Source organism: Nerophis lumbriciformis, linkage group LG06, assembly GCF_033978685.3.
Source record: "Nerophis lumbriciformis linkage group LG06, RoL_Nlum_v2.1, whole genome shotgun sequence".
In the NCBI taxonomy this organism is placed as follows: Eukaryota; Metazoa; Chordata; class Actinopteri; order Syngnathiformes; family Syngnathidae; genus Nerophis; species Nerophis lumbriciformis.
In genome coordinates, this window is record NC_084553.2 from 39,443,695 (window position 1) to 39,470,113 (window position 26,419).

At 39.0% G+C, this 26,419-nt stretch overlaps 1 protein-coding gene and 1 non-coding gene across 3 annotated transcripts; one reads left to right on the top strand and one right to left on the bottom strand.

Annotated features, from left to right (window-relative positions):
- Nucleotides 1-622: 622 nt before the first annotated feature.
- Nucleotides 623-24,961, bottom strand: LOC133608333 (potassium channel subfamily K member 2-like). 2 transcript variants are annotated; one of them, XM_061963536.1, is made up of 9 exons: nt 24,705-24,961; nt 23,487-23,593; nt 23,285-23,397; nt 22,971-23,061; nt 21,346-21,463; nt 15,338-15,498; nt 11,814-12,000; nt 11,591-11,730; nt 623-2,403 (listed from the first exon to the last, which is right to left on the bottom strand). In XM_061963536.1, coding segments are annotated over exons 1-9 (1,257 nt in total). In that variant the 5' UTR covers nt 24,706-24,961; the 3' UTR covers nt 623-2,064. The 2 variants fall into 2 exon arrangements, with proteins under 2 accessions (XP_061819520.1, XP_061819521.1); XM_061963537.1 differs by having other exon boundaries at nt 23,285-23,405; nt 24,705-24,723.
- On the top strand, nt 14,511-14,581 carry trnag-ucc (transfer RNA glycine (anticodon UCC)). Its single transcript has one exon. It is a non-coding gene; the product is annotated as a tRNA-Gly (tRNA).
- Nucleotides 24,962-26,419: the final 1,458 nt, after the last annotated feature.

Genomic DNA, 26,419 nt, shown 5'->3' on the forward strand with positions numbered 1-26,419 from the left:
GGGACATTGTTGATTGTCATGTCATGTTCGGATGTACTTTGTGGACGCTGTCTGCTCCACACCCTGTAAGTCTTTGCTGTCGTCCAGCATTCTGCTTTTGTTTACTTTGCAGCCAGTTCCGTTTTGCATATAGCCTTCCCTAAGCTTCAATGCCTTTTCTTAGGGGTACTCGCCTTTTGTTTATTTTTGCCTGCACACTGTCCTCTGCATATTGTGATCACGACAAAACATGTTCCCGACATCTACAAAGCAATTAGCTACTTGCTGCCACCTACTGATATGGAAGAGTATTACACGGTTACATTGCTGAGCTCTAGACAGTAAAGACACTCAACAACGGCACATTTGCAAATTGTTAAAATTTTTAACCCAATTAGGTGAAATTAGATAATCTCCCACGGCACACCAGACTGTATCTCACGGCACACTACTGTGCCGCGGCACAGTGGTTGAAAAACACTGACTTAAGTAATGACACTTAGCAGAAAGATAGCTCTTATCTTAAAACACTTTTAAGGTGAGGTACTACAGTATGTGGCATTTGATGAGCACTTTAAATAACGACACTGCAAACAAGACAAGGACAAAACTTAAGTATATTTGCTACTCCTGTAGCGTACAAAACATCACTGTATTTAGATTCTAATAAAACACATTCATCATTCCAGACAGTGGTAGAAATATGCTAAAAGCCACCACAAAAACATAGTGTACAAAAATACTTCAGGAAATTGTCATAAAAAACTGTATCTGGCACATATGGCAGAGAAAAAACACATTTTGTAGCTTTTGTTTATTTTTGCACCTCCTAAAAAGTTGTAGGTGGAGCAACAATAAAGCAAGATAGCAAAAAAAAAGCAGTGTCTCAGTTGTTAGTAATCAATAAACAGCCTTGATTATCACAAACACTATAAACCTAACTAAACATATTCTTAACCACTTTTGCGACTTTACTTTTGATTCGTTTTCTTTCATTGTAACATTTTAGCACCACGATCAACATAAACCCAGTGTAAACCAAAGTAAACGTGAAAAGATAAGACACAATAATACCCCTTTCACTTTGCTTTTTCCAAGTAGTGTGTATAGTATTACTGCTTGAGGTGTAGCTATCAGGGCATCGCAAAGTGAGATTAAGTCAGATCTTCATCGTAAAACAACAGGATGGACAAACTAATTGCTGTGAAATCAAAGTGCATTTTGAACTGCAGGTGGAATAGGCCTCTTTGGTTTGCGCGTGTGTTTCTATTACACACACACAAATATTAGTGAACATCTTTGGAAGTGTATACTGTAAAGTGACAGATGCAAATATATACTATATGTAAAAGATTAGGGTCAGCCCATTTTGTCTTATGTACAATTGCGGTTATTTAAACTCAACACACACCTGTTACAATATCAGGTTTTTCAGCCAGAGACTTAACCTAAATCATAATAATATCTATAGAGTGACCTGTGCACTAAGTATGCCCTTACAATGTGACATTTTGGGGCACTTTACTAGGCAAATATTGTTGATGTCAATGCTTTTTCTACACTTTTCCAACCCTCCCCACCACCATGTATCATCTTGTTACTAACTTACGACACTCACATGTCCACCTCCCAGGCTCGTGCTTGACCTTTTAGCACAAATAAAAGGTTTAAGGCACGGTGATGCTTGAACTAAAACTGCCCACACAGCCTGGCAGCCTTGCTTTCGAACCTGCAGCTCCAACTGACGAAACTAAAATCTTTATGAAAGATAAAAATATATTATGGTGTCCTACAGTGGTTAGTGACAATAAGACCTAGAGAATAAGCATAATCGAAAAAAGTTTCAAAAATACCTTCAACTTATTGCAGGGTCCAATAAAATTACATTTCAGCCGACTCTTCACATGCTCCGGAGCTGCTGTGATAGTTCAAATGTTTACCAGGGCTTGAACCTTTGTATTTTTTATCAATGCTCACTGCAGAACTTGTGCAGTCAATATTAAAACTAATACTAGGATGTATTTCTTCCTTAAAAATCCACAGTGTTGTACAGCTGCTCTCAAACAGTTTGTGTGTTTCCCCCAGCTATTTAATGTGTTCAATAACTTTCATATCTCCTCTTTCCAGGTCCAATCCGTTCATAAACAAGCCACAGTTTCGGGTGAGTGTTGACGTCAGCCCCTGAAGCCCCGCCTCTTTGTCGCTCTTTTGTCGGTCCTCGCTGTGATTGGCTGAAAACAACCTCCGGGGCAGCGCGTGCTCGGGTGCTGGGTTGAAGCCGAGCTCAGACGACAATTTGCGTTTAATAGAAGCTGCCCGCTGGAACTTGTCGTAGATTTCCACGCTGACTCGTCTTCGTGTTTCCTTGAACTCCGCCGACACATTGGCGGTCCACTCTGCTGCGTGAGCACGAATTTCCCCTACCTGTCGAGAGAAAAAGGCCAATAAGTCTTTAGCTAAACGGGAAATTGGCATCTGCACCTTTGATGATGACTCATTAAAGTTAAAGTACCAATGATTGTCACACACACACTAGGTGTGGTGAAATTTGTCCTCTGCATTTGACCCAGCCCCTTGTTCACCCCCTGGGAGGTGAGGGGAGCAGTGGGCAGCAGCAGTGGCCACGCCCGAGAATCATTTTGGTGATTTAACCCCCAATTCCAACCCTTGATGCTGAGTGCCAAGCAGGGAGAATAATGGGTCCCATTTTTATAGTCTTTGGTATGACTCGGCCGGGGTTTGAACTCACAACATACCGACACTCTAACCACTAGGCCACTGAGCCATTAACTCACTGAGCCATCAACTCAGTGCTTTTAAATTATTTTCTTTGTGCCCCCATAGAAGGAAAAACATTTTTTCTCACACTTCCACCACTATAATGAGTATCATTTGTCTATAAAAATGGTTATAAGTGTACCTCTGCATAACATTGTATCCTTGTTAACAGCAAAGAAAAGAAAAAAATAAGAAATATTTTGTATTTGTCGGACTACATTTTTCCTACGCTTTGAATCCTACGACCTACAAAACGGTGCGGCTAATTTCATGGATTTTACTTTACGACCACAATGTTTTGTATTCAACAAATAGTTTTTAACGCCGACAGAAACATTGAAAAGGTGTGTTATTGTTTGTGCTGTGGTACCATCTTTTGGACGAGTTTGCTAACTGCATGTGTTGAGGGTTAAAAATTGACTTCCTGTTTCGTGCCTTGAACCGGAAGTATTCAACTATAACGTTTCTGCTCGAAAGGATTCTTCATTTTTCTCTCCAAGCAATGTTTGTAAGTTTTACAATATAAGTAAAACATTTCATACTTACTAAACCGTCCCATGTGTGATGTCTGTAGAAGTGTTTTCATGCATATTTATATGTGCTATTGTAATGTAATCAAGCAGCGGCGTTAGCATGACCTAATATCCTAACACATTTACAAGTGTCTATGTTAGTATTATTAGATTACAATGGCATTATATTTAACCTACTTACAGTTTAACAGGATAAAACTTGTCAAATGATATGAAATCATGTGTAAATCACAAACATTATTATCAAGGTTTAGGTCATGCTGATTAAAAAAATACATAGTAATACTGCAAAAGAGGGGACTTATAAAACTTCAAAATTTACATAAAATTATTCAGTGCTAAAATAAATACATTCTCATTAAATTAATAATAAACATAACATATTTTTCGAAAAAAAACTGTCAATTAAATTTAAGTGCAATACATTACTACTTTAGTCATAATATTTGCGCTTAAGAAACTTTTCTATGACTTAAGCTCCAGACTTCTTTGTGTATGTTTGATATTGTCATTACTGCCCCAAGTGGCAGGAAAGTGTATTAACGGATATTAACATGTAGATATAAAGTAAAAATTATAATACAGTGTATTTACATACTTAACTGGTTCTTGAACAGGGTTCGTAAATCGAAAAGTTCATATAGTGAAGCAAATGTGTACATAAGAAACAATGTAAGTATGAATAATGGGGTCTTGCCTTGACAAAAGTCCCTATTTTAGTGAAGGTGTGTAAACTTTGAACACAATATAAAGTGCTACACAGTACTGTATATCAAGCACATAACTTCAGTTTAGGAGGTGATAAATCAACTGTCTCTTTACTATCAAACCAAAACAACAACGACAAGCTGAACTAATCCTTCTGTATGCTCTGTTCTGTCAACACACGCTTAAAAACGATCAGATATCACAAAAATCCTTAACAACCATATTGCAACAATAATAAATATTTAACAAAGTAAAATCCACTTACAGTACATTAACATCGGCAAATTAGCAGACGCAAGAAGAGAGAAAGGAGCAGACAGAGGGGGAGAGAGGTAGTCTATGAAATAAATCCTCTTTGGCATCTATTTCCAGAAAAGTCAGTTCTCATCACAATCAAAAACTTGCTGTGGTACAAAGCTGGCTTCCTCAATGTCTTCAGTATGCGCTAGCTCAAAATGGTTTGTATTTCAAATCAATGTCTCCCATTGAAATGAATTGAAATCAATTACACACACAAACACGCACGCACGCACGCACGCACGCACGCACGCACGCACGCACACGCACACACACACACACACACACACACACACACACACACACAGACAGCACAATTGTAACATGTCTTTTAAAAAGAAAAGCTGACTTATACATAATAAATACTGTATACAAAAACAATACAAACAATGTAATACTAACAACTACAGTAGTTATATGAAGCACGGTAATGTAATAATAACCACAGCAGCTCTTACATATTTTCATGGATAAATGTCCGCCGGTTAGATATAATTTGAACATTCTAGGCTGGCATAAGACTCACTCTGCTTCAGTATGGTGCAGACTAGCAGTGATACGCTCCAATTGCGTTGCCAAGTTGGCGACACGCTTGGTCAAGTTTTTGATAATTTCTTTCTTTAATTCAATGAATATCATCTATTCAACTGTCTTTCACATTCCTTCCTTGCCATGCTTGAAAAACAAAGTTATGTCGATATTTAACTATAAGTTAGTGTTAGCTACCAAGACCAGATGTTTTGGGCAGATCTGTGACTTTTTCTACGCCAACTAATGGTGGGTATGCCGGCAACTCAAATTTTGTCTCACAACTTAAACATAAGACTTAAACAAGTTGAAAAACTTATTCGGGTGTTACCATTTAGTGGTCAATTGTACGGAATATATACTTCACTGTGCAATCTACTAATAAAAGTTTCAAGCAATCAATAACAAATTAGGCGAGAGACAGCTCTTTTTTCATAACACTCTTAATTTGGGCCACTCTGAATTTCAGGTATCCCTGTGTAAATGTTTTACATAACTGAAGTTATTTTTAGATCAGTTTATAGAGAAAAAGTAGTGCAACTTTAGTCCCTTCTCCTGAATCCTGTGAAAACGCTTCCCTTTGGTGACGACTGCACTCATTTGCATAAGTTGTGTTATATTTAGCGCACAAATGAGTCAAGATGCATGTCCTGATGATGAGCACAGGGTCATGCTTTATGCAAACTCTCTGGAGAGACTCACACTGACAACCTACGAGGATGTGTTTAGGTTGCGTAAAGTCAATTGAATCACGGAAGACGTTTATCTTTGCAACAAAGTTCAAAGTAGGGATGTTCCTATCAGGGTTTTATGCTGCCGATTCCCATACCGATCATCCATGAATGAGTTCGGCCGATACGGATACTGATCACATGCATTAACTGCACAGTCCTTCATTTATTTATGGTGAGTGCTATTGACAGTGTATCAATATCAACACTATATTTAAACTAGTTATTTCTTCTCTTTTAATAATTACAATTGTTTGAGCAAAACAATGTCATTAGTATTTAACAACTTAAAAAAAGCAAAAAAATGCTCTTTCTTACTTATTTTAAATCCTGTTTTTAATTTCTTCAAATTTCTCCTGTCTCCAAGGAGTTATTCCCTGTGTTTGTAAACATGAACAAAAACAACAACAAAATGTTTGAGAAAATAAAAACGTCTATCTAATTATCAATTATATATTGATAATATATATTATATATATATACTGGCAGTTTATGTATTGATTGGCCCTCCTCTTGCGTGTGGTGTACTGACTGTGACAATGCTGACATACCAACAGTTACATTTAAAGTTAAAGTCCCAACGATTGTCACACACACACACAATGGGTGTGGTGAAATATGTCCTCTGCATTTGACCCATCCCCATGTTCACCCCTTGGGAGGTGAGGGGAGCAGTGAGCAGCAGCGTGCGTCGCGCTCGGGAATCATTTGGTGATTTAACCCCCACTTGATGATGAGTTGTTAATTTCATGTCAATATCTGCTCTAACATGGTTCCATATGGACTTCTTAAAGTTTACTAAACACTTACTGTGTTTCTTGGTGTTGTTTCAAGCTAGCTTAGCGCTTGGCTTTGCTCAGTGTGTAACATGTTTAGCCTGGTCCTTCAGTGATAATGGTATTTAAGAAACTTCAAAATGCGGTTTATTTGCTGTGATGGAGGTGATTATTATTTAATTTAGGGGAAGGTCTCCACACTGTGTATCGAGATACATAATCAGCTGTCAGCCAGGAGACAAATAAATAGTGTCAGTTAGACTGGGCAATGATTCACGCAAAATCCAACGGTGCCATCTTACGGTATCTGGGTTGCGCGTGACATCACACCCGGTTGCAAACTCAGCTGGCTCTTTGCACTTCGGCACTTGGCAATCACTCCAGCAACACTGAAAGCGGACTCAACCAAACAACCTCGAGGTCATTTCCAATGCCATCAAAGAAATTGACTCAAAAAACACTCCAACGTAAGTAAAGTAAGGCTCCACTGTTCAAAAAATGCGCTATCTTGATGTTAATAAACGTTTGCTTTGCTATTGATACTCTACCTCTCGGTAATTTCCAATGCCAACAAAGAAATTGACTCAAAAACGCTCCAACTTAAGTAAAGTAAGGCTCCACTTTTCAAAAAATGTGCTAGCTGGATGCTATTATACTTATATATATTTGCTTTGCTATTGATTAACACTGATTAGCATTAGCGATTTTACATGGCGATTTCAACACCTCCAGATCTGGTAACGAAAACTACAATTAAGATACATTTTATAATCAAACAGCTGGTGCGTAATAAGTACCATACCTACAGTATTAACACTTTTTAGGGCGCAACAAAAGACTAGACAGCAAAGACTGAACTGACTAGCCAACACATTATAACGTCATTTAGACTCGGAAATGTGAAAATAAAACAAGATATAACAACTGGACAGAAGTTATCCTAATCAGCTCATTTTTAAATGTTGCAATAAAAAATTAGATTTTTTTAAATTAAAAAAATTAATGATATTTAAAACACACAAAATTACCAAGAATTGGTAGTAAAGTGGATCATATTTATAGAGCACTTTTTCTTTCTAGAGACTCAAAGCGCTTTACATTGCTGCATTCTTAAGCTACATTTAAACCACTGCAGAGGGCAATGGGGGTGAAAAGGTGGGTAAAGTGTCTTGCTCAAGGACACAGCGACAGCGACTGGAATCGAACCTGGAACCCTTAAGTTGCTGGCACTGCTGCGCTACCATCTGAACTATGCAACCGTATCAGTCAAATGTGAAAGGCACCCATCCCCATAGTGTTAGTCAGACGGGATCTGTGTTTGTGATCGACATTAGAAGACATAAATGGGCAATGGACACATCCCATCCATCCATTTTCTACCGCTTATTCCCTTCGGGGTCGCGGGGGGGCGCTGGAGCCATCCTTTTTATGAAAATCACGATACTGGTTAAAAGCAGCGGACAGCAGTCTATTAGGAGACATGGTGCTGTTGTCCCTACACTCTCTCTATATAAAATATATATATATGTAAGTATGTATGTGTATATATGTACAAACCCCGTTTCCATATGAGTTGGGAAATTGTGTTAGATGTAAATATAAACGGAATACAATGATTTGCAAATCGTTTTCAACCCATATTCAGTTGAATATGCAACAAAGACAACATATTTGATGTTCAAACTGATAAACTTTTTTTTTTTTGCAAATTATCATTAACTTTAGAATTTCATGCCAGCAACACTTGACAAAGAAGTTGGGAAAGGTGGCAATGAATACTGATAAAGTTGAGGAATGCTCATCAAACACTTATTTGGAACATCCCACAGGTGTGCAGGCTAATTGGGAACAGGTGGGTGCCATGATTGGATATAAAAGTAGATTCCATGAAATGCTCAGTCATTCACAAACAAGGATGGGGCGAGGGTCACCACTTTGTCAACAAATGCGTGAGCAAATTGTTGAACAGTTTAAGAAAATCCTTTCTCAACCAGCTATTTCAAGGAATTTAGGGATTTCACCATCTACGGTCCGTAATATCATCAAAGGGTTCAGAGAATCTGGAGAAATCACTGCACGTAAGCAGCTAAGCCTGTGACCTTTGATCCCTCAGGCTGTACTGCATCAACAAGCGACATCAGTGTGTAAAGGATATCATTACATGGGCTCAGGAACACTTCAGAAACCCACTGTCAGTAACTACAGTTGGTCGCTACATCTGTAAATGCAAGTTAAAACTCTCTTATGCAAGGCAAAAACCGTTTATCAACAACACCCAGAAACGCCGTCGGCTTCGCTGGGCCTGAGCTCATCTAAGATGGACTGATACAAAGTGGAAAAGTGTTCTGTGGTCTGACGAGTCCACATTTCAAATTGTTTTTGGAAACTGTGGACGTCGTGTCCTCCGGACCAAAGAGGAAAAGAACCATCCGAATTGTTATAGGCGTAAAGTTGAAAAGCCAGCATGTGTGATGGTATGGGAGTGTATTAGTGCCCAAGACATGGGTAACTTACACATCTGTGAAGGCGCCATTAATGCTGAAAGGTACATGCAGGTTTTGGAACAACATATGTTGCCATCCAAGCAACGTTACCATGGACGCCCCTGCTTATTTCAGCAAGACAATGCCAAGCCACGTGTTACATCAACGTGGCTTCATAGTAAAAGAGTGCGGGTACTAGACTAGCCTGCCTTTAGTCCAGACCTGTCTCCCATTGAAAATGTGTGGCGCATTATGAAGCCTAAAATACCACAACGGAGACCCCCGGACTGTTGAACAACTTAAGCTGTACATCAAGCAAGAATGGGAAAGAATTCCACCTGAGAAGCTTCAAAAATGTGTCTCCTCAGTTCCCAAACCTTTGCTGAGTGTTGTTAAAAGGAAAGGCCATGCAACACAGTGGTGAACATGCCCTTTCCCAACTACTTTGGCACGTGTTGCAGCCATGAAATTCTAAGGTAATTATTATTTGCAAAAAAGAAATAAACTTTATCAGTTTGAACATCAAATATGTTGTCTTTGTAGTGCATTCAATTGAATATGGGTTGAAAATGATTTGCAAATCATTGTATTCCGTTTATATTTACATCTAACACAATTTCCCAACTCATATGGAAACGGGGTTTGTATGTGTATATATGTATGTATGTATACATATATATGTATGTATATATTTATATCTCTATGTATATGTATGTATATATACATATATACGTATATATACGTATATATGTATATATCTATTTATATATCTATATGTATTCGTATGTATGTGTGTGTATATATATAAATATATACATATATATATATATATGTCTTAATAAGGTTATCCAAAAAACAGTGCTCGATACCGTAGTAGAGCGCAATATATGTATGTGTGGGGGGGAAAAAAAGAAGAAAAAAAAAAAAAAAAAAAATAGTCTTGTGATTTTTTTCCCACATATACATATATATATATATATATATATATATATATATATATATATATATATATATATATATATATATATATATATATATATATATATATATATATATATATATATGTATGTGTGGGGGAAAAAAAATCACAAGACTATTTCATCTCTACAGGCCTGTTTCATGAGGGGGGGTTCCCTCAATCATCAGGAGATTTTGATGGGAGCATTCACATACCATGGTTTATATAGGGCACAGAGTGGGTGGGTACAGGCTGGCGTAGGGGCGTGGTGATTGGCTCATGTGTTACCTAGGAGGTGTTTCCGTCTGTGGCGGCATGCTGTTACAATTTCGCTGCGCTTGTTGAGGGATGACAGGTCTGGACGGTAAATAATAAACAGTTTCTCTTTCAAGCATAGGTTGCATCTTTTATTACCACTATTGTAAGGTGTGCTGGATGCAAGAATTTGCCATGTTATTGAATATTCAACATTATTGTCTTTGAGCTCCCAAATGTGTTTGCTGAGTTCTGTGGTATTAGATTGGTAGACAACTGATGTTTGTAAGCACCCCCCGTACAAACACTTTCCCAAAGACAACACCCTAAGAAAAGTATTCAACAAGAACAACATTAAATTGAGCTACAGCTGTATGAACAATATACGACAAATCATCTCAAACCACAACAAAACAATTGCAAATGAGCCGTCAGCCCCCGGACAGAGCGACTCCAAAACCAACAAAGGCTGTAACTGTCGAAAGAAACCTGATTGCCCTCTCAACGGGGGGTGCTTACAAACATCAGTTGTCTACCAATCTAAGGTAACACGCAAGGACATTAACACATCCGACACATATGTAGGATTAACCGAGGGAGAATTCAAAACCAGATGGAACAATCACAAGGCTTCTTTCAGGAACCAAAACCTGCAGAATACCACAGAACTCAGCAAACACATTTGGGAGCTCAAAGACAATAATGTTGAATATTCAATAACATGGCAAATTCTTGCATCCAGCACACCTTACAATAGTGGTAATAAAAGATGCAACCTATGCTTGAAAGAGAAACTGTTTATTATTTACCGTCCAGACCTGTCATCCCTCAACAAGCGCAGCGAAATTGTAACAGCATGCCGCCACAGACGGAAACACCTCCTAGGTAACACATGAGCCAATCACCACGCCCCTACGCCAGCCTGTACCCACCCACTCTGTGCCCTATACAAACCATGGTATGTGAATGCTCCCATTAAAATCTCCTGATGATTGAGGGAACCCCCCCTCAGGCCTGTAGAGATGAAATAGTCTTGTGATTTTTTTCCCCACACATACATATATTGCGCTCTACTACGGTATCGAGCACTATTTTTTGGATAACCTTATTAAGACATATATATATATATATATATATATATATATATATATATATATATATATATATATATATATATATATATATATATATATATATATATATATATATATATATATACTATATATGTATACATCTATATATACATATATACGTTCATATACATATATATGTATATATACATATAGATATACATATACACTCACAGCACACTTCATTAGAGACACCTGTACTTTTGAATGAGATCCAGTACACTATTAAAAAGATAATGATGCTCAGTTTTGATTGACATATATTCATTATTGTGGTTGTAGACCTGTATTGCATCACACTGGTACCTGTAGCTGTTTTAATGTTATGTTTTACAGTATTGCTAATATGTCCAGCGAATGTACACTGCCATGTGTAAATATTTCAATAATATTAATAGTTTATCCAGGGAAACTTGTACTAAAAAACAACAAACCTCTTCTTTGGTCCTCTTAGAAATGACTCTCAGCCAGTCTCCAATCATGCTGAGGATAGCAGCAAAGTAAGCCAGTCCGACCAGAATCCAGAACCACACCACTGGTTTGTAGTAGTCCAGGTATTCAATTTCGGACCCGCCTTGAAACAAGATTAAAGCATACACATAATACCCATGAGGCATATACATAAAGAGACTTTTATGTTTTTGTCACAAGATTTACCTGCCACAAAGTCCCCAAACCCGATGGTGGTCAAGGTGATGACGACAAAGTAGAGCGACTCCAGTGCGGACCAGCCCTCGATGTACTTAAATATCGCTGCCGGGAGGGCCACAAACAGCAAGCAGCCGAACAAGACAAACAGAAGCGTGGATATGACCCGGATCTTGGTCTGACTGACGTCCCAGTGCTGCAAGGACAACAGGCCAGGTGCTCTTTTACTGCTTCTTGGACCAATACCATGTACTTACTGGGTTATCAAAAGTACATTATTCAGTATTCCTTTGCTTCAACTTTGATTAGAAACACAACCCGCACATTTTTCTCATATTTTGACCCTCTCCTCTAACTATAAATGATTGTATTCTAACATTCTATTATCTGATTACCAGTTATATTCAAATGAAACCAAATACTTAGTGGTAAATATATTCATAAAAACTAGGGATGTCCGATAATGGCTTTTTGCCGATATCCGATATTCCGATATTGTCCAACTCTTTAATTACCGATACCGATATCAACCGATACATACAGTCGTGGAATTAACACATTATGCCTAATTTGGACAACCAGGTATGGTGAAGATAAGGTACTTTTTAAAAAAATTAATAAAATAAAATAAGATAAATAAATTAAAAACATTTTCTTGAATAAAAAAGAAAGTAAAACAATATAAACACAGTTACATTGAAACTAGTAATTAATGAAAATTAGTAAAATTAACTGTTAAAGGTTAGTACTATTAGTGGACCAGCAGCACACACAATCATGTGTGCTTACGGACTGTATCCCTTGCAGACTGTATTGATATATATTGATATATAATGTAGGAACCAGAATATTAATAACAGAAAGAAACAACCCTTTTGTGTGAATGAGTGTAAATGGGGGAGGAAGGTTTTTTGGGTTGGTGCACTAATTGTAAGTGTATCTTGTGTTTTTTATGTTGATTTAATAAAAAATAAAAAAAATAAAATAAAAAAAACGATACCGATATTAAAAAAACGATACCGATAATTTCCGATATTACATTTTAACGCATTTATCTCTAATAAAAACTGAAACACATTGCTTAACTACATGCATGACAATTGAGCTGTGATAACATTACATCCTAAAAAAAGAACCCCCTTGGGAACACTAGAAACAATCTGGCCTTAAAGCCATTAGTCGTTCACAAACACACAGTGACAATAAAGCACCTGCCTTAGTCATCATAATATATTACTCACAGTCCCTCAGGAGCTTTTAGAATAGGAGCTAATCTGTCCAAAGTCTACATGTACATTTTTCAAGGTCCTAGCCCACTCCCTGATTGATTGATTGATTAGGAGGCGTGTCACTGTCTTAATTAGGAAAGGGCACTTTGGGTAATCATTCATCAAGAAAGTCAAATATCAATAAATTGCTACTGTTCAATATTCCTTTTGTTAGTGTTAGTGTGGCGCTCTTGTTGTCTTGGTTTGTGCACTGCTTTGGCTACTGTACGGTGGCCGACAGCGGCAAACGTGCAGCAAGGTCCAAAACGCACACCGACCGCCAAAACACATGCAATTTCACAACACATAAGTGCGGGGCAAACACACAGCAACGTCCAAAAAAGACACACACCCCCAAAACACATGCAATACGGGTAAAACACAACAGAAGTACACTGTAACCAGAAGTTAGCATGCTACTAGGAAGTAAGCCCGTAGATATGATACTTAGCGGTAGATGCCGCCTGTTCATTGGAATGATGCGACAACGTGGCTGCCATCTTGAGCAGGGGAAAGCCATGACTATTTACTGCAGTAATCAACTGAGACAGAGGTCTATCAATGATTAAATATTTGGTGCCAGTCGGATGCACATCATTCTGATCAGTCTGACAAAACCCCTGCTCAAGACGGCAGCCATGTTGACGTGCTTGACAAGCCTGAAGGCGGCATCTACGTACAGTACGCATATGTATGAGTGAGCCCTACCAGTGGCGCCAGGTGTGAAAGGGATATAGAAGGGGATGAGATCTGGGGATGCCCAGAAGAAAGTTGGGAGAGTGAAAAGGTACATTTTCTGTATTTATTTATTTTTTAAAACAGTGTGATGGAGCTGCCAATTTAATAAGTTGTAAGTTCCCCATGTTGCATGTGTTTTGGACCTTTGGGGAAGGCGTGGCGAAGTTGGGAGAGTGGCCGTGCCAGCAATCTGAGGGTTACTGGTTCAATCCCCACCTTCTACCATTCTAGTTATATCCATTGTGTCCTTGAGCAAGACACTTTACCCTTGCTCCTGATGGGCCTGGTTAGCGCCATGTATGGCAGCTCCCACCATCAGTGTGTGAATGTGTGTGTGTGAATGAGTGAATGTGGAAATAGTGCTTTGAGTTCCTTAAAAAAAGGTAGAAAAGCGCTATACAAGTACAACCCATTTACCATTTACCATTTATAAATAAAGTTGATTTGATTTGACTTGGTGTGCGTTTGCCCCAGTCGCACACCGTACCGCTACGGGCCACTTTGATTGGGACAAAGTGATGCAGTGACCAACCAGAAACATAATATGGAACTTAACGTCCAACAATATGGCCTGGATTTTTCCAATGAACAAGACAGACAGACAAGCAACTGAGGCGACATAGAGTGCACTATTTGGCTGCAACCAGCAGAGGCGCTGTTGTATCAATCTCAACTAGCAGTCTAAAAAACAATAATGTAAGCATTGGTGGTTCAGTGGTAGAATTCTCGCATTCCACGCGGGAGGCCCGGGTTCGATTCCCGGCCAATGCATCATCCTTTGACCTACTCAGTGGCCTAGTGGTTAGAGTGTCCGCCCTGAGATCGGTAGGTTGTGAGTTCAAACCCCGGCCGAGTCATACCAAAGAATGGGACCCATTACTTCCCTGCTTGGCACTCAGCAGCAAAGGTTGGAATTGGGGGTTAAATCACTAAAAATGATTCCCGGGCGCGGCACCGCTGCTGCCCACTGCTCCCCTCACCTCCCAGGGGGTGATCAAAGGGGATGGGTCAAATGCAGAGGACACATTTCACCACACCTAGTGTGTGTGTGTGTGACAATCATTGGTACTTTAACTTTAACAATACATTGACTATGGGAAGTTGAGCAAGATCTATTATACATCTACATCCATACATTCAGAGATTCTTCCATCCCATTTAAAGTATTATTCTAGAAAATGACAGTTGTTGATTGATTAATCCATGTTTCCAATTCCAAATGCCAATTATTGATATACATATTCAACATTATCAATAATACTTTCTAACCATTTACAGTATGTTAATTTTAGCCGCAGTGACAACTTTCTAGACAAAGTGCTACAAAGTGTCCATTTTAGTCTTCAACCTGTACAACAAGTTCGTAGCTTGTCTGTCCTGTGCGTTAAAACAACCTGGCGTGACAGAATTGTTGTCAAAAGTGCTTTTGTGTGAATTATTAAAAGGCACCTTTTGTGGATGTGATTCCTGCTACACATGCGCATGTGCGATCACCTGCACTTGTGATCATGTGACCAGTGCACTCACCACAAACATCTTCTCCACTCTGGCGATTATCTTTCCAAAGATGGTGCCCAGCTGATCGCCCACACCGGCCAACAGGAAGCCGAACAGAGGTATGCCTAGCAGAGCGTAGATGATGCAGAAGATTCTTCCACCTTCTGTGTGAGGAGAGATGTTGCCAAAGCCTGCAGAAAAGACCAGAGGAACATGTCATTCTGTTTCCTCTTCCAAGGAGGTAGTTCTTTTTTTTTTCTGGTTTGTTGGTTCATGGCCAGGATTACTCTCAAATGACCTATATAATGCACCTGAAGCATTGCAGAGATATGAGGCAATTTAGTGTTTTGTGTGACATTATTTTTAATGTGATGGGGGTAACTGTCTTTGAATGTTCCCAACTCCTGCTTCAATGTCAGTATGGTACTGAGCAGAATAATGCTGCCTAGATGCCGCTCAACGTCCCATAACTGACGTGTTGCTCTTCTTCAGACCCCAAGAGAGTTGAGACTGAATGAACAGCGCCTCTGCTGGTTGGAGCAAGCAGTGCACTCCAATTAGCCTTAATTGCTTCAAGATGCGATTAATCGCCAATTTCACACAATTTACAAAAAGTTGATTATTGGATTAAGCAAGTTTGATTCAAATTTTACATTTTATAGACATTTAACTTCTAATTGAATAATACGTGAATCTTAGTGACAGTATTTAAAGATATCCAGGAAGTAGGTAACCAGGACAAGTGTACAATTTGTTGCATTTTGAAATGAAGATTGTTTAGAGTCCTGCACGATGTTACTTATATGCTGTTATAATAATTATGTCTTTTTTTTGGATAGTTTGGTCCAGTTATGTTTGTGACCACACAACAAAAACAGGAACCAAAGCCAATTAAAAATGCGGGCAGCATTGAACGGGCCCTCGCACCCGTTGCACCGCGGGGTTCACGCGAGTCGACCGGCACATATAATGCTTGTGGTCACGTCCTTCCCGATTGCCTTGACCCACTACCAAAAAATTCAGGAAGATCGGAGCAAGGAAGGTATGATTGTTATCATTTTCCACCACAAGGGGGTGAATGGGGTGCCTCAGTAGTCATGCGGTTAAGTCCCACCCAACACCCCAACTTACAATCAAACTTTTCATGTAGATCAGAGCAGCAAAGTTATGACTGTTATATTTATTTATTGAAAGGGGGCAATACTGGTGTCTTGCTAGGACCCTAATAAAATAAAATATCAAATTAAATGAAATTGAAATAAATTACATGAAATAAAGAAGACTGTCGTCATTTGTAGCAATTTTGATCAAGATCTGAACTTGTGAAATTGAGTTATTAACGTTTCATGTTTTGTGGCAAACCATCACATCAAAGTTTGGCGGCATGCTGTCATTTGCAAAAAAAATGTTTGCAATTTATTATCACCCAATAGTTTAGTATCTGTCTCTGATCAGCTATAGTGCAGAAATGACAGTTATATTGGTGATGGTGTGGGGCATTTTTCGACGCTAGGCTCCACCCACTACGAGTAGTTAGGAACGAATACTGACCCATCGGACACTTGTGTCATGTCTGTGATCATTGTTTTGTTTAGTTATGTTTTGCTTGGTTTTTGGACACTTTTTAGGTATTGTCTTCACTCCCTTTGTCACCATAGTAACCATTAGTTTCACCTGGTTCACATCGTCATGTCACGCACCTGTCTCACGTTTTCACATTTTGAGTTACGCACCTGTTTTCACTAATCATGTCATCACTATTTAAGCCTGCAGTTGCCAGGCAGTCAGCCTGGCGACATCACTCTTGACACACTCCTGACAGTCTGTTTCATGTTCATAGTCCATGCTGCCCTGTTCACGTCATCGCAAGTAAGTTTTGTTGATTAATGCCACAGTTAGTGTCTTTTGTTTTTTTGTCCATAGTTCTGCCTTGTGCGAGTTTTTGTTTTTATAGCCAAGTTTTGTACTTCCGCCGTTGTGCGCGCCTTTTGTTTATTCCTTTTTTGAGTGTTAAAATTCCATCCATCCATTTTCTACCGCTTATTCCCTTTGGGGTCGCGGGGGCGCTGGAGCCTATCTCAGCTACAATCGGGCGGAAGGCAGGGTACACACTGGACAAGTCGCCACCTCATCGCAGGGCCAACACAGATAGACAGACAACATTCACACTCACATTCACACACTAGGGCCAATTTAGTGTTGCCAATTAACCTATCCCCAGGTGCATGTCTTTCGAGGTGGGAGGAAGCCGGAGTACCCGGAGGGAACCCACGCAGTCACGGGGAGAACATGCAAACTCCACACAGAAAGATCCCGAGCCCGGGATTGAACCCAAGACTACTCAGGACCTTCGTATTGTGAGGCAGACGCACTAACCCCTCTACCACCGTGCTGCCCAGTGTTAAAATTAAATATGTATTTACCTTCACGCCATGTCCGGTCCAAATCATTTGCACCATGGGAAAACAAACCACACCAAAGCCCAAGTCCTGACAACTTGAGGGTGTCCTCATCATCATTCTACCAAATAAGTTGAAGATCTGAATTTGTGGATCAGAGTTATTAACATTGTGTGTTTTGTCACGAATCATCGGATCAATGTTTGTCGCCATGCCACGGCCACATCTAATGGCGTGGTCAAAACCGCGACTCATTTGGCCAAAGTCCCTAGAAGGAGTTTGTTAAAGTATAACCCCTTTTTTTTTGCTGAAAATGGCCAAAAACTGTCGTAGCAAAGTTTGGCGTCATACCACGCCCACATCTTACGGCGTAGGAAAAATGTGTTCGTAATTTTAACCATGACTAATTTAGTAAAAGTCCCTCGGAGGAGTTCGTTAAAGTACAACCCTTTTTATATGTCGAAAAACGGAAGACGAAAACAGAGATTGCCAACTTCCTGTTCGTTTTTAGGTATGAGTTTTTGAGATTTTTATGTGTGTCCCGTCATGATAGACATATCTTGCGATTTTGATGTCGATACGTGAAACTGGTGGGAGGGACTATTTTTTTTCTAATTTTAAAGGTGGTACTAGAGAGCAAATTTTTAAATTTCATTTTCGGCACCCAAAAAATATAAAATGTTTCGCTATACCTGACGTGCCTGCAAAATATGGGGATTTTTTTTGTCCATGTTAAGAACCTCAAAAAGGTATAGAAGAAATAACACATTTCAATAAGGCCCTTGTGGTGCTCTGCATCGACCCTGCAGGGCTTGCTCTGCTGCTTGGGCCCTAATTCCAATAGAAGCAATCAATGTTTGTAATTGTATCGCTAAACAGTTTAATTTAGAAAAAAATATTTACTGGGAAAAAGAGAAAGATGAGAGGATGAAAGCCACTTGGAGTAAAACAATGTCATGGGGACTCATACACACACACGCGCACACGCACATGCACGCGCGCACACACACACATACGCAAACAAAAGCTACTATCATATGTATTTTTCCATTTTAAAAAAAACAAAAAAAAAACAGTATTAGAATATCTGGTGTACGTGACCTCACTATTGTGCTTGTCAATGTGTATGTGTGTGTGTGAGTGTGTGTGTATGCGCGCATGTACTCCCTAAATAAGCCATTATGTAACAAAAAATCATGATACAAGACACAAGTTATGGATCCGACATCTGCTTCCTGCAATTACCAAACTAGTGCACAGAAGCACGCTCATGATAACATGTTTACCCTGTGTGTGTGTGTGTGTGTGTGTGTGTGTGTGTGTGTGTGTGTGTGTGTGTGTGTGTGTGTGTGTGTGTGTGTGTTTCAACAAGGAAAAGTACCTTCTGTATGAGGACCGGTGAACAAGTTAGGACCAAAATCATGGTCCCAATACGGAAAAACCATTGCATCTAATAGAGAGCCAAATACTAGAGTCTGTGAACATTGCACCAAAGTCAGGATTTTTTGTTGATTTAATGTGCTTACAAAAGTAAACATTGACAGGTGCAAAGGCAGCAATATATGATAAAACAAGACGGCAGCTAAAGGACTTCCCTATTCATCCTTGAAAAAAACCCGCCAGGTGAACAGCTGATTTTACGACTTCCGGTGCTGACGTAAGATAACCCGCATCCCATATGTGACCGTAGGATGAACAAATACACTACGGTACTAAGACTATAGTGGCCATTAACAGTTAGCATCTACTACTTTGGTTGCCCAAAGTGCAGCACAGGGGCCATCTGTGGTCCGTGACTCGTTTGTCATCGGCCTTAAGCACATTTCAAAAAACAAAAAATAGAGATATATCAAAATTAGGGTGGTCTCAAAAAGGAGTTATTTTTTAAATTGACTGTGTGTCGGTATTAAAAGTGCTCCCCCTCTGGTCAACATATGAAATAACAACTGTGTGTAAAAATTTGAAGTGCTCCCCCTCTGGCCAACATATGTAATAACAAGTGTGTGTAAGAAATTGAATTGCGCTCCTTTTGGCCAAAATTAATAGAAAAAATAAAATAAATATGTATATTGAGACATACTGTAATAACTTGAAGTAAATAATGAAGATTTAAAACTAATTACAAACCAAAAATTCAAAAAATAAATAAATAAACTAAAAGCTTACATTTTTTATATTTGCATAGTATGTGTATATTATTAATGTTGTAAATACAAATCTTTATATATCTAGAAAGGGTGGTCCTAAAGAGGTAGGCATTTTTCGGCGGTCTCAAGAAGGTAACAAATACAAGAATGTGTGTGTGTGTGTGTGTGTGTGTGTGTGTGTGTGTGTGTGTGTGTGTGTGTGTGTGTGTGTGTGTGTGTGTGTGTGTGAGAGTGTGTGTGGGTGTGTTCTAGCAAGGCTTACTTAATGGGGACATCGCTCTGTTTACACAGTCACCTTTAGGGGACCTCCGACGGTATGGGGACCAAAAAACAGGTCCCCTAAAGGGAAACCTTTTTAAATGATAGTCAGATCCATTCTGAAGATGCCTAAGTGATTTTTAAGCTTTGGCCCATAAAACATGTTTACTCAAATATTGGTAAAAGAGAAAATTAATTTTCTTGAAAAGTGAAATATTTGTTATCCTGGCATTAATAGTACTGTGATTCTGTATTAAAACTAATATATTTTTCCAAAAACAAAATCTGGTTTAGTGTTCCTTAGGATTACATTTTCATACAGCATGATTATAAAACATTATTACCTTAAAGTATGATCCACATTCAGAATTTTCCATCCTTCTATATATGGTAGTTGGAGTTGCAGACAACTTCATTACTGCTAAATAGCAGTTTACAGTAATGTCACAGAAGATGCAGGATTTGCTTTAACATGTAAGTGGTGAAACTTCCTATAAGAGGACAGCTGTAGTGCTGTATTCTGAGGATCATCCATCCATCCATCCATTTTCTACCGCTTATTCCCTTTGGGGTCGCGGGGGGCGCTGGAGCCTATCTCAGCTACAATCGGGCGGAAGGCGGGGTACACCCTGGACAAGTCGCCACCTCATCGCAGGGCCAACACAGATAGACAGACAACATTCACACTCACATCCACACACTAGGGCCAATTTAGTGTTGCCAATCAACTTATCCCCAGGTGCATGTCTTTGGAAGTGGGAGGAAGCCGGAGTACCCGGAGGGAACCCACGCAGTCACGGGGAGGACATGCAAACTCCACACAGAAAGATCCCGAGCCCTGAGACTCTGAGGATCATGTCATATTTAATTTGAACTTTTTTTTTTTAAATGGTCCTCAGTAGTCACGTACAAATTTGTGTGAATTATGCAAAATTATTTAAATTTGGTCCCCATGAACCATATTAACTCTTTTTCCCCAGGGTCCCCAGTAAGAATAATCAGCACATTACTTCATCAATCCAGAGATTTAAAGACGTGTATGAGCTAACTGGGCAGTGGCCATTTTACCAAAAAAATGTTAAGCCTCCACAACCTGTAGAAAGGGTGGTCCCCACAAGTGATGATCAAAAAATTGGTCCCCATTCTAAATTATAACCAGAATGTGTGTGTGTGTGTGTGTGTGTGTGTGTGTGTGTGTGTGTGTGTGTGTGTGTGTGTGTGTGTGTGTTCCTACCAATGGTTGTGATGACAGTCCCTGCGAAAAAGAAGGCGGAGCTCAGGTCCCACAAGCTGCTGTGATTGGCGACCGTTCCCGCTGGGTTAACTCCCGAGCGGATGGCCGACACAACTTGCTAGAGCGAGACGGAGAAGCAGAGCTTAAATTACGTCTTGGAAAAGTTAAGAAACAAAAGTCAACAACTCTTTGCTCTCCTCCAGGTGACATTGTGTCTGTCGCCATGACAACGTTTGATATTGCGGTGCTAGTGCTTGTATATGAGAAGACAGCGGACCCTCGCCATTTTAATTTTGACTTCCCCAAAATTGCACTATTGTGTTTTGTGTTGTTGCCACCATAGAGGGGTAACACTGATAGCAAAGAGAAGAAATACGATGACGCCTGACGAACAAAGAATATTCTATTGCAAAGTAGAAAAGCGGTACATGCCTCTGTTCTGGCAGCTTAGTACAATATGGCTCAAATGTCCTCTGCAAAGTGAGCTGTGTGTTCATATAAATCCCTTAATATAGTAATCATTTTGTTGTCAGAATTTGTCAGTTTTCATGTTCATCTATTATTCCACTTGTTTGACAGTTAATGTTAACTAGCATGCATTCAGCAAGCCGCCTTCAACAGTACACCTTTGTTATGCTTCATCAAAGAAGTAGTTTACGTTAATGTTGCGGTATTTAGGCTTATTAGGCCTGTATGATAAGAATATTAAAATGGGACTCCACACATTGTCAGTATAGTTCATAGGGCTATCAAAGATAATGCATTATCTCATGTGATTAATCACAAAACACATTTTTGCATTAATCATGTAAAAACGCAGGTAAATCACGCAATACATTTTTGAGCACACATGCCTTTACTTTAATACTTACAGTGGTTTTTACACCCAATTACCGTATTTTTCGGAGTATAAGTCGCACCGGAGTATAAGTCGCACCCGTCGAAAATGCATAATAAAGAAGGAAAAAAACATATATAAGTCGCACTGGAAAAAAACTGCGACTTACAGTCCGAAAAAAACGGCAATATAAATTGAAAAACGTTACCACTTTCAATTGTACACTAAAACTCTGCTGGCTGAGCTTCCCGTTTTTTTTGTTGTCCCCCCAAAATCTACGGTTGTTGTTTTTACAATGTATTAGTGTAAATTAATACAACTGTACCACTTTTATTCTTACTGTAAAACTCTGGCAACTGAGCTGCGAGTGTTTCACTGTTATATCATTGTTTTTTTTACAGTGTAACTAAAACCCTTTTGAGCAAATAAAACATGTGTATTCAAGTAAAATATATATTTTTAAGTTCCTGTATGACCTTCTGACTATAAAATGTAATTGTATCAAAATGTTGGGGTCTTTTTTGAAGTTAATACATTTTTAGCATGCAAGTAATTCACTGTGATTAATCGTGATTAATCAAAACTCAAAAAGTGTAATTAATGTTATTTAAAAATGTAATCATTTGACAGTGTAGTTCATCAAGGCTTTCATAAGCGTGACAGTTTCTCAATGCAAAAAATGTGCTTTTGAACTTAGAGGTTCCCCTGGAGAAAGAAGAAAAGCTCCAGGAGCTGTCCAAGGTGCTAACACGATTGCAGTGCGCACACACACACATTAATATCTCACCTTCACTAGATCCTCCAGCTGACTGTGATTGACACACGCATGTTGGGCCAGGAAGTCCAGTTTCTGAGCCAAGATGGCGAGGCGTTGAGCACTGATGGAGAAAGATGGTGATAGTGATCATTATTCACCTCGCTCGCTGGCATTAATAATAATAATAATAATGGATTGACAATCACTACTATTTGCTGGCGGGTACACCCTAAGCAAAATATCTCTGAGTTTGTTTATGTAACATGTTGTCTATGTCCAGACATGTGCAGGGTAGCTGAGGTCAAAGGTCACAGTTGTAGTCAATGGTATAACTTTTTTTTTACCTCTCGTGTGGTTGTTCCAGGCACCTGAAGACGGCTGCTCCCATCACCAGGTACAGGACCACCAAAAGAAAGATGGCAGTCACCGTCTTCCGTTTCATCACCGTGGCAACCACCTGCAATACTTCCGAATGGTCAGTCAGCCAACGTGCATGCTTGATACTGAAGGTTAAGAATGAATCTACACTGTTTTGTGTCCTCCCACCTCGTTCTCCTCTTGCGGGGTCAGTGTGACGGACTTTGTGGAGAAGGAGAGGCGGGGCTTGGTGTTGTGTGTGGCTGATTTCGGGTCCAGTAAGTCTGGAGCTGCCACTGTCGGGGATAAAATGGGGGGAGGAAAGATTGCTTGGAATTGTGTTTTCCCACACTTCACTTGCTGCCACCATTTAGTTGTTAATTTTAGAAGTCTTTATAAATAAATCACAGACAAAGCCTTGAAATGGCCTTTCAGTCCAAACACAAGCCAACACATGAATCACGCTCGTGTCGTCTCTTTTGCAGAGACAAAACACTGAGAAGTAGATGGCATTTGAGACTATCGAGTCACTGCAAGTACAGAAAACACAGTAGGGAAATATAGTTTATACAAATATCAGTATTTTTTTCTATATCCACATCCATAAATGGCTGCTTTTTTCACATGTTCTTTCTAGACAGTTAATGAAGGCAGTAGATAAAACGGGCAGAAACGACTGGGCAGCATAAGGATGAAAAATATATTTCTTAAACATATTATTTTTTACACAGTTTTTAAATGGAATTTTTCAATTCTAAAAAGTTTGGGGATTTTTTTTTTGTATGTTTATTTTTGCCCTAAGCCTATTATAGACCATCTAAACTGAATGCCAGACCCCAACTTCAATGCAGTTATGTTAATAGCACTTCCCAGGGTAGACGACTATATTTGACACATATCAAATAAATATGAAATGCTATGTGCCTCACTAAGCTAAGTGGCTTTAAATCTCACAAACATTTAACAAAAAAGTTATTAAAGTAATATAATTTAAAATATATATATTTTACTGAAACAATATGTGAATATTATTCATGTAAAACTTAAAACATATCTTTTTTGTAAAGCTAAACTAAACTAAAATTATAAAATAAAACGATTAATAAGAAAATTGAGTAATTTTTTAATTGATAGCATTTCGGTGACCAGGCTAACTTTGAAAGTATTCATACGGCATGCTTGAAACACATTCATTCACAATACACATGTGTACTAATATATACTTTTCTTATATAATAACTACCCGATTCCTATGTGTTTGGACAAATATTTAATTAACTGGACTATTCTTGTCATTTTACATTAATAAAACAATCTTATAAAAGGCCTAACTTTAAATAACCTGTATGCTCTAAATATTGAAGACTAATCAGAATAAAATGAGTTATGTTTGAAAGTGGTACTCACTGCTGGATGAAGCCTATCCAATGCCCTCTGCTCTCCTCTTCTCCTCATCCGACGCCCTCACTGCGTTCGGGGGAATCTTTCCTCCTCTTGGTGTCGCCTCCCTGCGATCCTGAGGCGCTCCTTAAGTTGTCTTCGCACCTTCCCCTCTTCTCCCTTCTTCTTGTCTTTTACCTCCGCTAAGGAAGATTTAGGAGCTCCACGTGTTCTGCAGAAGTGTTTTTGAAAATGTTTTGCTCTCCTGCATGCACGCTGCTCCCCTGTGCTCCCGAACAGGAGGAGGGATGGGATAACAGAGAGGGAGGAGCAGCAGCAGCAGGAGGATGGAGGAGGAGGAGATGGGTGGGCAAAAGGGGCTGGGATGGATGTTCGGCACACACATACATGTTGTTTACATTCAAAATACTTTTTATACCCATATTTCAGTCCAAACACAAGCCAACACATGAATCACGCTCGTGTCGTCTCTTTTGCAGAGACAAAACACTGAGAAGTAGATGGCATTTGAGACTATCGAGTCACTGCAAGTACAGAAAACACAGTAGGGAAATATAGTTTATACAAATATCAGTATGGAGGAGGAGGAGATGGGTGGGCAAAAGGGGCTGGGATGGATGTTCGGCACACACATACATGTTGTTTACATTCAAAATACTTTTTATACCCATATCAGGAGTTTTACAAACAGCATGTAAGCACTAATGAAATATAAAGGTTTTAATATACTTCTTGGAAGTGCTGGATGTTTTTAAATAATAAATAATAGTAACATTTAATAACATAAATATAATGTAATTTTTGTTTTGCTTTGTTCGGAGTGCAGCAAAATATTACAGTACAATAGTGCAACCACAATAATACATATTGTTAAATATTACCTCTCTGATAATCTCCATCAAAAGTGAACATGATCATCTTTATAAAGGCAGAATTTTGCATGTAAATAATATCCTCTTGAATAATTTTGCATGTACATAATATCCTCTTGAATAATGTGCAGCACTTTGGTGATGTTTGGTGTCCATTTCAAACAGGACGCGTTTGTTGCGTCATCTCTTCTTCATGCTCCTCTTCCTTGGTGTCCCTCTTGGCTCTCTTTGAGAGTGTGCTGCTGCTCCTGCTGAGAAATTAATAGCAGTTTAAATCTTCATGCTTCCACCTGCTGGCTTTCACATAATACATGCATATACACATTAATTACATGCATATTGTATATACAACTAAAGATAGACGCGTGTGGGTAGGTGTGCGTGGCTGTGTCACAGTTTGTCGCACACACAATAACATACAAATGTGTTGCTACAGTGTGTGTGTGTGTGTGTGTGTGTGTGTGTGTGTGTGTGTGTGTGTGTGTGTGTGTGTGTGTGTGTGTGTGTGTGTGTGTGTGTGTTATCCAGCAAAGATCATTCACTTCTTGAAAGAATGCACTTCCATCACATTACAAATGTATTTTGTATATTTCAGCAACATTTTACACATGATGAAAAAAAACAACTAAGCAATTTCCTTTCCCGATAAACATTTTGCTAATGATATTATGACCTCTGTCACCTGGCGAAATCAGAAATAGATCAAAATCTGTTTGAAATATTAAAAAGTATAACAATTAAAAATGGCTACACAAGTGATCTTTATAAATTGCCTGCAAGCTCAAGTTCTACAAGCTCCATTTTGTGCTAAAATAGGACATAAACCAACATTCTGTGTGTTTCAGTTCA